This window comes from Silurus aristotelis (assembly GCF_946808225.1).
Source record: "Silurus aristotelis genome assembly, chromosome: 15".
In the NCBI taxonomy this organism is placed as follows: Eukaryota; Metazoa; Chordata; class Actinopteri; order Siluriformes; family Siluridae; genus Silurus; species Silurus aristotelis.
The window spans coordinates 25,494,539-25,506,251 of NC_139588.1; the positions used below are offsets into that span (position 1 = coordinate 25,494,539).

The 11,713-nt window shown below is 41.0% G+C and overlaps 1 protein-coding gene across 1 annotated transcript; it reads right to left on the reverse strand.

Moving 5' to 3' along the window:
• Window positions 1-2,888: 2,888 nt before the first annotated feature.
• Window positions 2,889-11,194, reverse strand: LOC310737947 (cytosolic 5'-nucleotidase 1A-like). Its single transcript, XM_083562750.1, has 7 exons — window positions 10,879-11,194; window positions 7,914-8,081; window positions 7,257-7,386; window positions 6,990-7,112; window positions 5,520-5,704; window positions 4,477-5,377; window positions 2,889-3,144 (listed from the first exon to the last, which is right to left on the reverse strand). The coding sequence occupies exons 1-6, from the start codon at window positions 10,984-10,986 to the stop codon at window positions 5,012-5,014; spliced, it is 1,080 nt and encodes a 359-aa protein (XP_083418876.1). The 5' UTR covers window positions 10,987-11,194; the 3' UTR covers window positions 2,889-3,144; window positions 4,477-5,011.
• Window positions 11,195-11,713: the final 519 nt, after the last annotated feature.

Consider the following 11,713-nt stretch of genomic DNA (forward strand, 5'->3'; position numbering starts at 1 on the left):
CTCCTGAATTTGCAGATTTCATCACAAACTATTTTATAAATAACCCTGTAGACAGCAGTGTCATTATAGCAGACCATCAATTACAAAGTTTTACTCCTAATCAAGAGAACGACTTCATTTCATTTATTTCCTCATCAAAATCATCAACCTGCATCTCCATCCCTCACCTACAAGTTTCCTTAAACAGATCATTCCAGAGGGAATTGAACCTGTTTTAAAATAATAAACTTTTCCATTAGCACTGGTTTTGTACCTAAATCCTTCAAACTGCAGTTTTCAACCTCCTAATTAAGAAACCTGACCTTCACCCTGCATATTTCAGCAAAGCCAGATGAGAGAGATCACCTTAACAATGTTGAGGAGTGTGTAAAGGACATTAGACAGTGGATGCTTGATAACTTTCTTCTGCTCAACTCAGATAAGACAGAAGTACTTTTACTAGGACCACATGCAGCTAGAAGTCAACTTTCGATTCTGTAGCATCTCTGGATGGTGTTTCTGTCTCAGCGTGTACAGCAGTCAAAGACCTCGGTGTGATTATTGACTCGAGTCTTTCCTTTGAGTCTCACATGAATAATATCACCAGGATCTCCTTCTTTTACCTTAGAAATATTGCTAAAATTAGAAATATGATGTCGTTACAGGATGCAGAAAAACTAGTAGATGTTTTTGTAACATCTAGATTAGACTACTGTAACGCTTTACTGTCTGGGTGTTGGAGTAAGTGCAGAAATAAGCTTCAGTTAGTTCAGAATGCAGCAGCAAGAGTCCTCACTAGATCTAGAAAATATGATCCCATCAGCCCTGTTTTAATCATCTACACTGCTCCCAATTCCATCTCACACTGATTATAAAATACTGCTACTGACGTATAAAGCACTTAACGCTCTCACGCAGCAGTATCTGAGTGAACTTCTGTACCAGGATGATCCTCCATGCCTACTTAGATCAAAAGGTGCAGGCTATTTGTTGGTACCTCAAATAATGAAGACTCCAGCAGGGGGCAGATGTTTCTCTTATAAACCCCACAGTTATGGAACAACCTTCCAATCAGTGTTCGGGACTCAGACACAGTCTCAGTGTTCAAGTCGAGGCTGAACACATATTTATTTAGTGGAGTCTTTAGTCAGTAGGTGTTTGTGAGGTAAAGGAGCAGATCTGGAGGATCATGGATATGGAGTGTTTGGTGAACTGGGATATTTGGATGCTGTCGTCTCCTCACTCTCACACGTTCACTCAGGTTTGTTGATGGTGGTGTGGTGGGTCGTCTCTTATCCCAGAGATCCTCATGTCTGTGTTTCCTTCTGCTTCTTTAGTTCTGCTGCTACAGTGAATCTTACCAGAGGCCAAACTGCACAGTGACTTAACTTTCATACAACAATAAAGACACATAATAATCCATATCCTTCTCTCTCTCTCTCTCTCTCTCTCTCTCTCTCTCTCTCTCTCTCGATAAACATGCTCCTGAGGTTCCAGTGATCACTGTTCCTGCTCCTCTCCTCAGATCTTCCCACTTCATCCTGGTCTTCCTCTGGATGATGTTCTCTTTGTTTAGAGGCGACTCTGTGCAGCTGGTGATGTTTTTTATCAACGCCCTGGAGAACTATGAAATAATGGACTAAGAACAGGAGCTTTGAGGATTTGGACTGAGGTTAATATCAACAGTCTGCTACGCTGACTCAGGACTACAGTTTGCTCTGATCTCCATCACTGCACCTCAACATCGTTTATCTGTAATAAATGGACTTTCGGTGGAACCCAGATGAGGATGAGGTTCCCTCTTGAGTCTGGTTCCTCTCAAGGTTTCTTCCTTCTGCATCTCAGGGAGTTTTTCCTTCACCACAGTCTCCACCGTCTTGTTCATCAGGGACAAACTTACACTTATAAACAACATCTTCATGTTTATCACCACATGATCTGTGTAAAGCTGCTCTGAGACCATGTTCATTATTAAAAGTGCAACACAAATAAACATAAATGGAGTTTAATTGAATTGAAGATACTCTGTAATGTGGCTGAATGTAATGGTGGTGCACACAGACACAGAGGCTAGACGCTCTTGCTTTCCGTGCTTTTAAAGTGTGTTTTTGTCTATTTTTATCTACACTTATACTAAATCCAGTAGAAGGAATTCCACATACAGCAGAACTTCTTATTCTCAGTATAATCAGGCTGTCAAGAGTGAATTTCTACATACACACAATATACACCAGGTGTTGAAGGAAGAGGAGACACAGAAAGCAAGAACAGGGCTGCCGGTCCGGTGTGCTCGCTAGGCTAATTAAACAACCACACAAACCAGAGCTACTCAGCATTCTTCTCACCAATGCCAGAACTTATCATAGACTTCCCTAAGTGTAGCACGGTTCCTGATAGGATCTACATCAATGGTGACTGTGTGCTAAATGCCACAAATGTAAACGAGTTTTCTCACCTACAGAATATAAATATCACCACACCGGAGACATCTCTCTCACACACACACACACACACACACACACACACACACACACACACACACACACACACACACACACACACACACACACACACACACACACAGTTTTTCCTTCACCACAGTCTCCACCGACTTGTTCATCAGGGACAAACTTACACTTATAAAGAACATCTTCATTTTTATCTCCACATTATCTGTGTAAAGCTGCTCTGAGACCATGTTCATTATTAAAAGTGCTATACAAATAAACATTATTTCAATTGAGTACATCTGTTCCACCCTTTTCCCTCCTCTTTCTTCTCTTTTATTCTGTTACATCTGTTCCCTCATGTTCATTTTAATCTCTATTATTTTCTACATCACCAAAATGTAAGATTTAAATGTTACTATTAAATTTATTCCAAATAAAAGGTAGTAGGTTAAACAAGCACACTGTTGTATTGTTTATTACACTTTTTATAGTGTACTTATGATTTACACACACACACACACACACACACACACACACACACACACACACACACACACACACACACACACACTGGTGTAAATATTAATTATAAATGTAGAACATTTCTTTAATAAAGTGTAAAAATGGTTCCTATGAAACTAAAAGCTGTTGTTTATCAACACTAAATAGGAGAGAAACACACACACACACACACACACACACACACACACACACACTGGTGTAAATATTAATTATAAATGTAGAACATTTCTTTAATAAAGTGTAAAAATGGTTCCTATGAAACTAAAAGCTGTTGTTTATCAACACTAAATAGGAGAGAAACACACACACACACACACACACACACACACACACACACACACACACACACACACACACAGACAGTATACACACACACACACACACACACACACACACACACACACAGACAGTATATACACACACACACACACACACACACACACACACACACACACACACACACACACACACACACACACAGACAGACAGTACACACACACACACAGACAGTATACACACACACACACACACACAGACAGACAGTACACACACACACACACACACACACACACACACACACACACACACACACACACACACACACACACAGACAGTATACACACACACACACACACACATACACACACACACACACACACACACACAGACAGTATACACACACACACACACACACACACACATACACACACACACACACACACACAGACAGTATACACACACACACACACACACACACACAGACAGTATACACACACACACACACACACACACACACAGTACACACACACACACAGACAGTACACACACACACACACACACAGACAGTATACACACACACACACACAGACAGACAGTACACACACACACACACACACACACACACACACACACACACAGACAGTATACACGCACACACACACACACACACACACACACACACACACACACACACACACACACACACACACACACACAGACAGTATACACACACACACACACACACACACACAGACAGTATACACACACACACACAGACAGTATACACACACACACACACACACACACAGACACACACACACACACACACACACACACACACACAGACAGACAGTATACACACACACACACACACACACACACACACACACACACACACACAGACAGTACACACACACACACACACACACACACACACACACACAGACAGACAGTATACACACACACACACACACACACACACACACACACACACACACACACAGACAGACAGTACACACACACACACACACACACACACACACAGACAGACAGTACACACACACACACACACACACACACACACACACACACAGACAGTATACACACACACACACACACACACACACACACACAGACAGACAGTACACACACACACACACACACACACACACACACACACACACACACACACACACACAGACAGACAGTACACACACACAGACAGACAGTACACACACACACACACACACACACACACACACTAAGAACATCATCCTGCTCCATATATTATACAGACCATAATAATCAGAGCCAGCACTGCATTAAAATAAACCGGTTCTAATTCACACTCATGTAAATGCAAACATAACCATGGTAACAACCCGCCGCAACGCAGACAGCTGTCTCACCTATATAAACATAACCACACCTCCATCCCACAATGGTAACCACGCCCCCTGGTGTAACTCCACCAACATCTAAACAATTTTACATGGTAACCACGCCCCCTGGTATAACTCCACCCATATCTAAACAATCTCTACATGGTAACCACACCCCTCAGTCTATTACCCATCTGATAGAAATGAATAAAAACTAGCACCTCCCCTTACTCTAAACAACCAATCAGAACTGTATAGACATGTAAGATCTAGAGTGTGTTTGTAAACGGTTTGTAAACCTGTTTGTCAGAGAAGTAAGTTCGAGACTAGTTAATTGCTCTTGATGAACCAGGTGATGGTGATCAGACTGAACTTGTCTGATCCTGAACCTTCACCTTCTCATTTCTGTTTTTCTGGCTCCTCGATCAGTTTTCCTTTGTGATATTTCTGTCCAATCCCGTAAGGTACATGAGCAGCGATGGTGCCCGTCTCCGTGGCTCCCTCAATGTGGAATATCTGATCATCAAAAAAAATGTGTGGTTTGATCTTCTCCAGAAGAGGACCTTTGGGAGCTCCAGCAAGGAAGAGCGCCTCGTCGATCTCCAGACCCCAGCTGCGCAGGGTCTTTAAAACCCGAGCTCCAGAACTCGCCGCACTGCGGGCCGTCACCAAGAAGGTACGGATGGGGCAGTTCATTCTTTCATTCTTAGAGTAGAACTTCCTCTGCAGTTTCCCCAATGCTTCCAGAAAGCACTTCAGAGGACCCTGTAGAACAACATGATACATTTGCTATGGATGTATGAGTAGATAGATGGTGTGGAGATAATGAGATCTTCTCACACCTTACTGAATCAGATCATATATCCACCAATCAAAAGAGCAGCTCGAGATTTTATTGTAATCAAACCTGAGCAAGTGGTTTGTTCACATTTGCCTTCTCGTGCTCAAAAAACTGGTCAAGTCCCTGCTGCTTCACGATGATCTCAGACTCGTCTGAGAAAAGCACAGCGTCTCCATCAAACGCTACTCTGAGCTGAGATTCGCTCAACTCCATCTTCTTACCCGGAGTAAACAGAGTCGCTGCTGCGATGCCTGAGGAACACAAATACACACAAACACTGCACTTTACATGGACATAATACTTCTTAAGTACAAGAACAGGACACATACACTATATGATCAAAAGTATTTACACCCCTGACCATTACACTTATATGAACATCCAGATGTGTTTTCCAAATGCATTAATTAAATTAATAATTAATTTATTAAATTTTAGTTGAATAAACACAGCAGAAAAACACAAATTCAGTTTCACCAAGTGCCAAAACATCAACAAATTTTTTTTTTGCCAGTGCATCAATAAACACAGCATAAAAACTCGAGTTCAGTTTCAGTGGAAACAGTGTTGTTGAACTCCTTGTTTTGCCACTTCATCAAAGTCTGGAGTAAGTTTTGTTGTTGCAATTCTCAGGATAGATCCGAGGTGTTGGTCAGTTAAACTGGATCTGTGAGGGGCTTTTTGATCGGACCTCAGTGAAAAAATAATTTGTTGTCCACTCCGTATTAAACACTCGGCGCTCACTATCCACTTTTCTTTTCTTTGATAAGATAATTTTTGCAGAAGGGCTCATAAGAGAAGAAAAGAGTAATACACGTGAACAAGGTCAATGTGGCTGAAGTGCGCCATCTTTTGGGGAAACGTGGAAATTACAGGGGAAAGGTAAATTAAACAAGGTTTACCCGAACCTATTTTAATAGAATTTAATAGACCAGACAGCCAGGAGACATGATCTGGTCAGACTCCACAATAAACACTGTCTTCTCAAACATCTATATAAACTGCAGCTGAAGTTCTGGTTCCAAACAGTAAATCATACAGTTTCAGCCTTCACTTGTTTTGGAATTTCTCGATCAGTTCAGAATAATTTGCCCAGACGTCTTGGAGGTTTGAATCCGGATTAACAGAGTAACAAAGCTGAGAAACATTTGCAGACACCACTCCAGAACCCGGGTTTCCACCCACATACAGCACAGATCCTCCTGAAGATGTTCACCAAATTTCATACATGTCCTACATGCCAAAGACTTAAAATACAAAGATCAGTGACTACTGACTGTGATTCGGTGATCGATTATTAATGATGTGATTGTGATTAAGTGATTGATTATTATTAATGTGATTGATGAAATTATTATTGATTGTAATTGATTAAGTGATTAATTATGTACTGATAATGTAATTAAGTGATCTATTCAATGATTGCTTGTTGTTTATGTAATTTATGTCATTAAGTGATTAATTATGTGATTATAAGATTTAGTGATTAATTATTGGTTAAGTGATTGGTTATAGATCAGTGTCTCAGGTCCTCACCTTGTTCAATGGCCTCCTTGACTTTCTCCGGGTCTTTAGACAGATACAGATTTGTCATGTAGGCCTTCAGATAACCAACTGGACTCTTACCTCCCGTCATACAAAACCTTTCAATTAGCAGATCTGCTCTCACACACACACACACACACACACACACACACACACACACACACACACACATCTCTAATTCATTATAACTTGTTAAAACTGTAGTGATGAATGCTGTGAGGGATAATTGATGATGATGATGATGATGTTGTCCTGTACCATAGTGATTGATGGAGTTGATTAGCCGCACCCCCACCTGGGCGTGATTATTAGTCATCAATACAATATCAAACAGTTCCTCACTGTCAGGGTACAGCTCTCTGAGACGTGAGTTCACCGTCATCAACGCCTGCACCAACATAATAATATCATAAAAATGATATTATACACACACACACACACACACACACACACACACACACACACACACACAGTCAGGGTACAGCTCTCTGAGACGTGAGTTCACCGTCATCAACGCCTGCACCAACATAATAATATCATAAAAATGATATTACACACACACACACACACACACACACACACACACACACACACACACACACACACACACACACACACACACAGTCAGGGTACAGCTCTCTGAGACGTGAGTTCACCGTCATCAACGCCTGCACCAACATAATAATATCATAAAAATTATATTATACACACACACACACACACACACACACACACACACACACACACACACACACACACACACACACACAGTCAGGGTACAGCTCTCTGAGACGTGAGTTCGCCGTCATCAACGCCTGCACCAACATAATAATAATCATAAAAATTATATTATACACACACACACACACACACACACACACACACACACACACACACACACACACACTGTGTGACCTTGACGAAGGGGAAAGCAGCTCCGTGTTTGAGTGGTTGGTCCTCGAGTTGTTGGTTGTACGCGACGTATTTCTCCAGTCCTTCATCCTCGTAGATCTTCCTCTCCTCCACCATGTTAAACAGAGTCCGAGATGAAACGGCGATCGTGATCGCAGTGCTCGGCTTCGGCTGGGAAACAAACACACACACACACACACACACACACACACACACACACACGTTTACATTTATGGGAGATGCCTTTGTCCAGAGTGACGTACAGAAGTGAGACACAAGTCAAGTCAAGTCAAGTCAAGTTTATTTGTATAGCGCTTTTCACAACAGACATTGTCTCAAAGCAGCTTTACAGAAAACAACAGTGAAGGTGAAGGTGTGCGTTTGTCCCTGATGAGCAGCCGTGGCGACAGTGGCAAGGAAAAACTCCCTTAGATGATATGAGGAAGAAACCTTGAGAGGAACCAGACTCAAAGGGGAACCCATCCTCATATGGGTGACATCAAGAGTTTGATCATAAATCTTTCAACAATACAGAACAATTTGTGATCATCATAGATCCAGCATCAGCTTCTCCATGCCAGAGCCTTTAAACACTCGGCATCTACTTCTCCATGATCATCCATAGGTCCATAATCTTCACGAGGTGGGACGTGACTGGAGCTGGCCAAACCTCAGGATGCCTCGGGATGGGGAGAGAAAGAGAAGCAGTGGAGAGGAATTAGCGTAGCTGCTGTTCATGATATTAACAGCACAAGTTGATAATGTGCATGTGATCAGATGTTCTGGAGCACAAGGTTATGATGTGATGTGTGTGATGTGTGTTATGTGTAGGCTTTGCTAAAAAGATATGTTTTTAATCTACACTTAAACTGGGAGAGTGTATCTGAACCCCGAACACTGTCAGGAAGACTATTCCAGAGTTTAGGAGCTAAATGTGAAAATGCTCTACCGCCTTTAGTGGACTTTGCTATTCTAGGAACTACTAGAAGCCCAGAGTTTTGAGATCTCAGGGAGCGTGACGGATTGTAGCGTGTTAAAAGACTGGATAGATACATGGGAGCCAAACCATTTAGTGCTTTATAAGTGAGTAGCAGTAGTTTGTAGTCTATTCGAAACTTAATAGGAAGCCAATGTAGGGACGATAAGATTGGAGTTATATGATCGTATTTTCTTGACCTTGTAAGAACTCTTGCTGCGGCATTCTGAACTAACTGAAGCTTGTTTATTAATGATGCAGGACATCCACCTAGTAATGCATTACAGTAGTCTATTCTAGAGGTCATAAACGCATGGACGAGCTTCTCTGCATCAGATATAGATAACATATTTCTTAGCTTAGAAATATTTCTAAGGTGAAAGAAGGCTGTTTTTGTAACTTGAGTGATGTGATTTTTAAAAGATAAGTTGCTGTCTAAAATAACTCCCAGGTCTTTTACCGTTGAACTAGTAGTTACAGAACAACCGTCTAAATGCAGGCTGAGATGCTGGAGCTTCTGTGTACTATTTTTTGGGCCGATTGAGCAAAATCTCAGTTTTATCAGGATTTAATAGCAGAAAGTTATGGGTCATCCAATCTCTTATTTCTTCAACACACTCAGTTATGCGAGCTAATTGAGCGTATCGCCTGGTTTGGATGAAATATATAGCTGGGTATCATCAGCATAACAATGGAAGCTAATTCCATGCCTTCTAATAATATTTCCTAATGGAAGCATGTATATTGTAAAAAGCAGGGGTCCCAGAACTGACCCTTGTGGCACGCCATAATTTACTAGCACGCCATAATTTACTAGACACAGATATGAGTAAGATGATGCTGTACGATTCTAAACACTGAGTTTTAGACTGAACACATTGAAGCTGCTGAAAAAACAATTCAAAACAGTCAGAAAAAGCTTCTAATGGAAACTGTACTGGTTTTAATGGTAATAATAGTGGGAGGTGCAGTTGTGGCTCCAGTGAAAGGAAACGTGTTGAATTGTGTGTGTTGGTTTAGTGATGATGATGATGATAATGATGACTGTATGAGATCCTGTGTGTGATGCAGCTCTGATCTACTGCACTTCTCTCGAACACTGATTCTGTAGAAGTGACGTCATAATGATGGAATTAAGAGGTGCACTGATAGAACATCACTGAAGATCTCAGGGCCACGGTTTTCTCAGGGACCATTAGAATGGCATTAATCATCCACACTACAGTGAAGTCCTGCACTGGTTTCTAAAGTTTGATGATGATGATGATGATGATGATAAGTGTAATTTGCCACAGAAACCAGTTGGTAATGGTTTTACCAGTTAACAGCTGATGGTGTGTGATGGTGTTTGTAGTTTAAACCATTAAAATCTAGTTTTGTTCAGCATGTTAGGAATTTTTTACTTTCATTCCAAATTACAGCTATTTTATATTTTATTTATTGTTTATAAATAATTTTATTTTAATTATTATTATTATTATTAGTGAGTGTGTGTGTGTGTGTGTGTGTGTGTGTGTGTGTGGACAGTGTAAATCTAATGTAATCTAATGCCATCTAACCCTAATCTAATTACTGATTGCTGCATTTATAATAATAATAATAATAATAATAATAATAATAATAATAATAATAATAATAATAATAATAATGATGATGATGATGATGATGATGATGATGAGCAGGTAAACATGGTAAGCAGGTGTGTTGGTTTTGTTCTTTAGTGTTTGATGATGAAGGTTGTGTAGAAAGTGTAGGTGTGTAGGAGCGCGCGCTGTGTCTTATTGCCGCTGTGTGTGTAAAAGCTGCACCCTGAAATCTAAAACCGGAAGAGCAGCTTCGCCTCCCTATAGCACACACACACACACACACACACACACCGGGTTTTACTGTAAAGTCTTACACATTTATACTAGTGTAAATAAAACCGCTAGTGTGTGTGTGTGTGTGTGTGTGTGTGTGTGTTAGAGAGAAAGTAAAAGCTCGGGTACTCACAGGTCTGGGTTTTTTACTTTTCATGTTGTTAAAGAAAGCTTTAGCCGCTTCCCAGTCCTGTTCTTCTTCATCTCTCCTTCTCCCAACCTTCTCCTCTGTTCCACTCATCTCACTGCTCAGTGTTCCTCACAACCACACACACACACTCTTACACTCCTAACACACACACACACACACACCCTAAAAGAGAAGGATAGAGAGTGAAAAAGTAAGAGAGAGAGAGAGAGAGAGAGAGAGAGGGGCGGAGGGTGGGAAGAGAGTGATTCAGGAAGTAAAGTGAGTGGTGTGTGTGTGTGTGTGTGTGTGTGTGTGTGTGTGTGTGTGTTGGTCAGTAAGGAAGTGAATTTAATTGGTTTCTGTATTTCAGTATTTTTAATGTTTCTGTTCTTTACTGAAGTTTTTCCATCTGGTGAGATTTTTACTGTAACAGACGCCTTATTTGCTTTGAGGATGTTGATGGAGAAGTATAGAGAAGATCCGAAGGAGCTGCATTGTGTGTTTGTGGATTTAGAGAAAGCGTACGACAGGGTGGAGAGAGGCGTTGTGGTATTGTATGAGGAAGTCAGGTGTGTCAGAGAAGTATGTAAGGGTGGTGCAGGACATTGTTAGAGTGAAGATGGGCCTCACACTGGTTCTCTAAACACATTCCTATGTTATCTGTTCAGTGACTATAGGATCTTTACAATGTGTGTATGTGAGGTGCACAGAAAGTCTTTATCTGAACTCACACGTCTCTGGTTATTATATTTTCTTACCCAATCAGGAACAGTTTAAGCTCAGGTTTTCTCCAGTGTGTATTTATACTTGTCTGTTATCTGCATTAAACTGAAGAAGA

What these genes read in the sequence shown, in the direction of transcription:
- LOC310737947 (XM_083562750.1), bottom strand. Translation starts at nt 10,986, where the DNA reads ATGAGTGGAACAGAGGAGAAGGTTGGGAGAAGGAGAGATGAAGAAGAA. An exon ending in AAAGTAAAAAACCCAGACCT is followed by an intron (nt 8,082 to 10,878) that starts GTGAGTACCCGA and finishes TTTGTTTCCCAG; the next exon opens with CCGAAGCCGAGCACTGCGAT. An exon ending in CTGCTTTCCCCTTCGTCAAG is followed by an intron (nt 7,387 to 7,913) that starts GTCACACAGTGT and finishes ATGTTGGTGCAG; the next exon opens with GCGTTGATGACGGTGAACTC.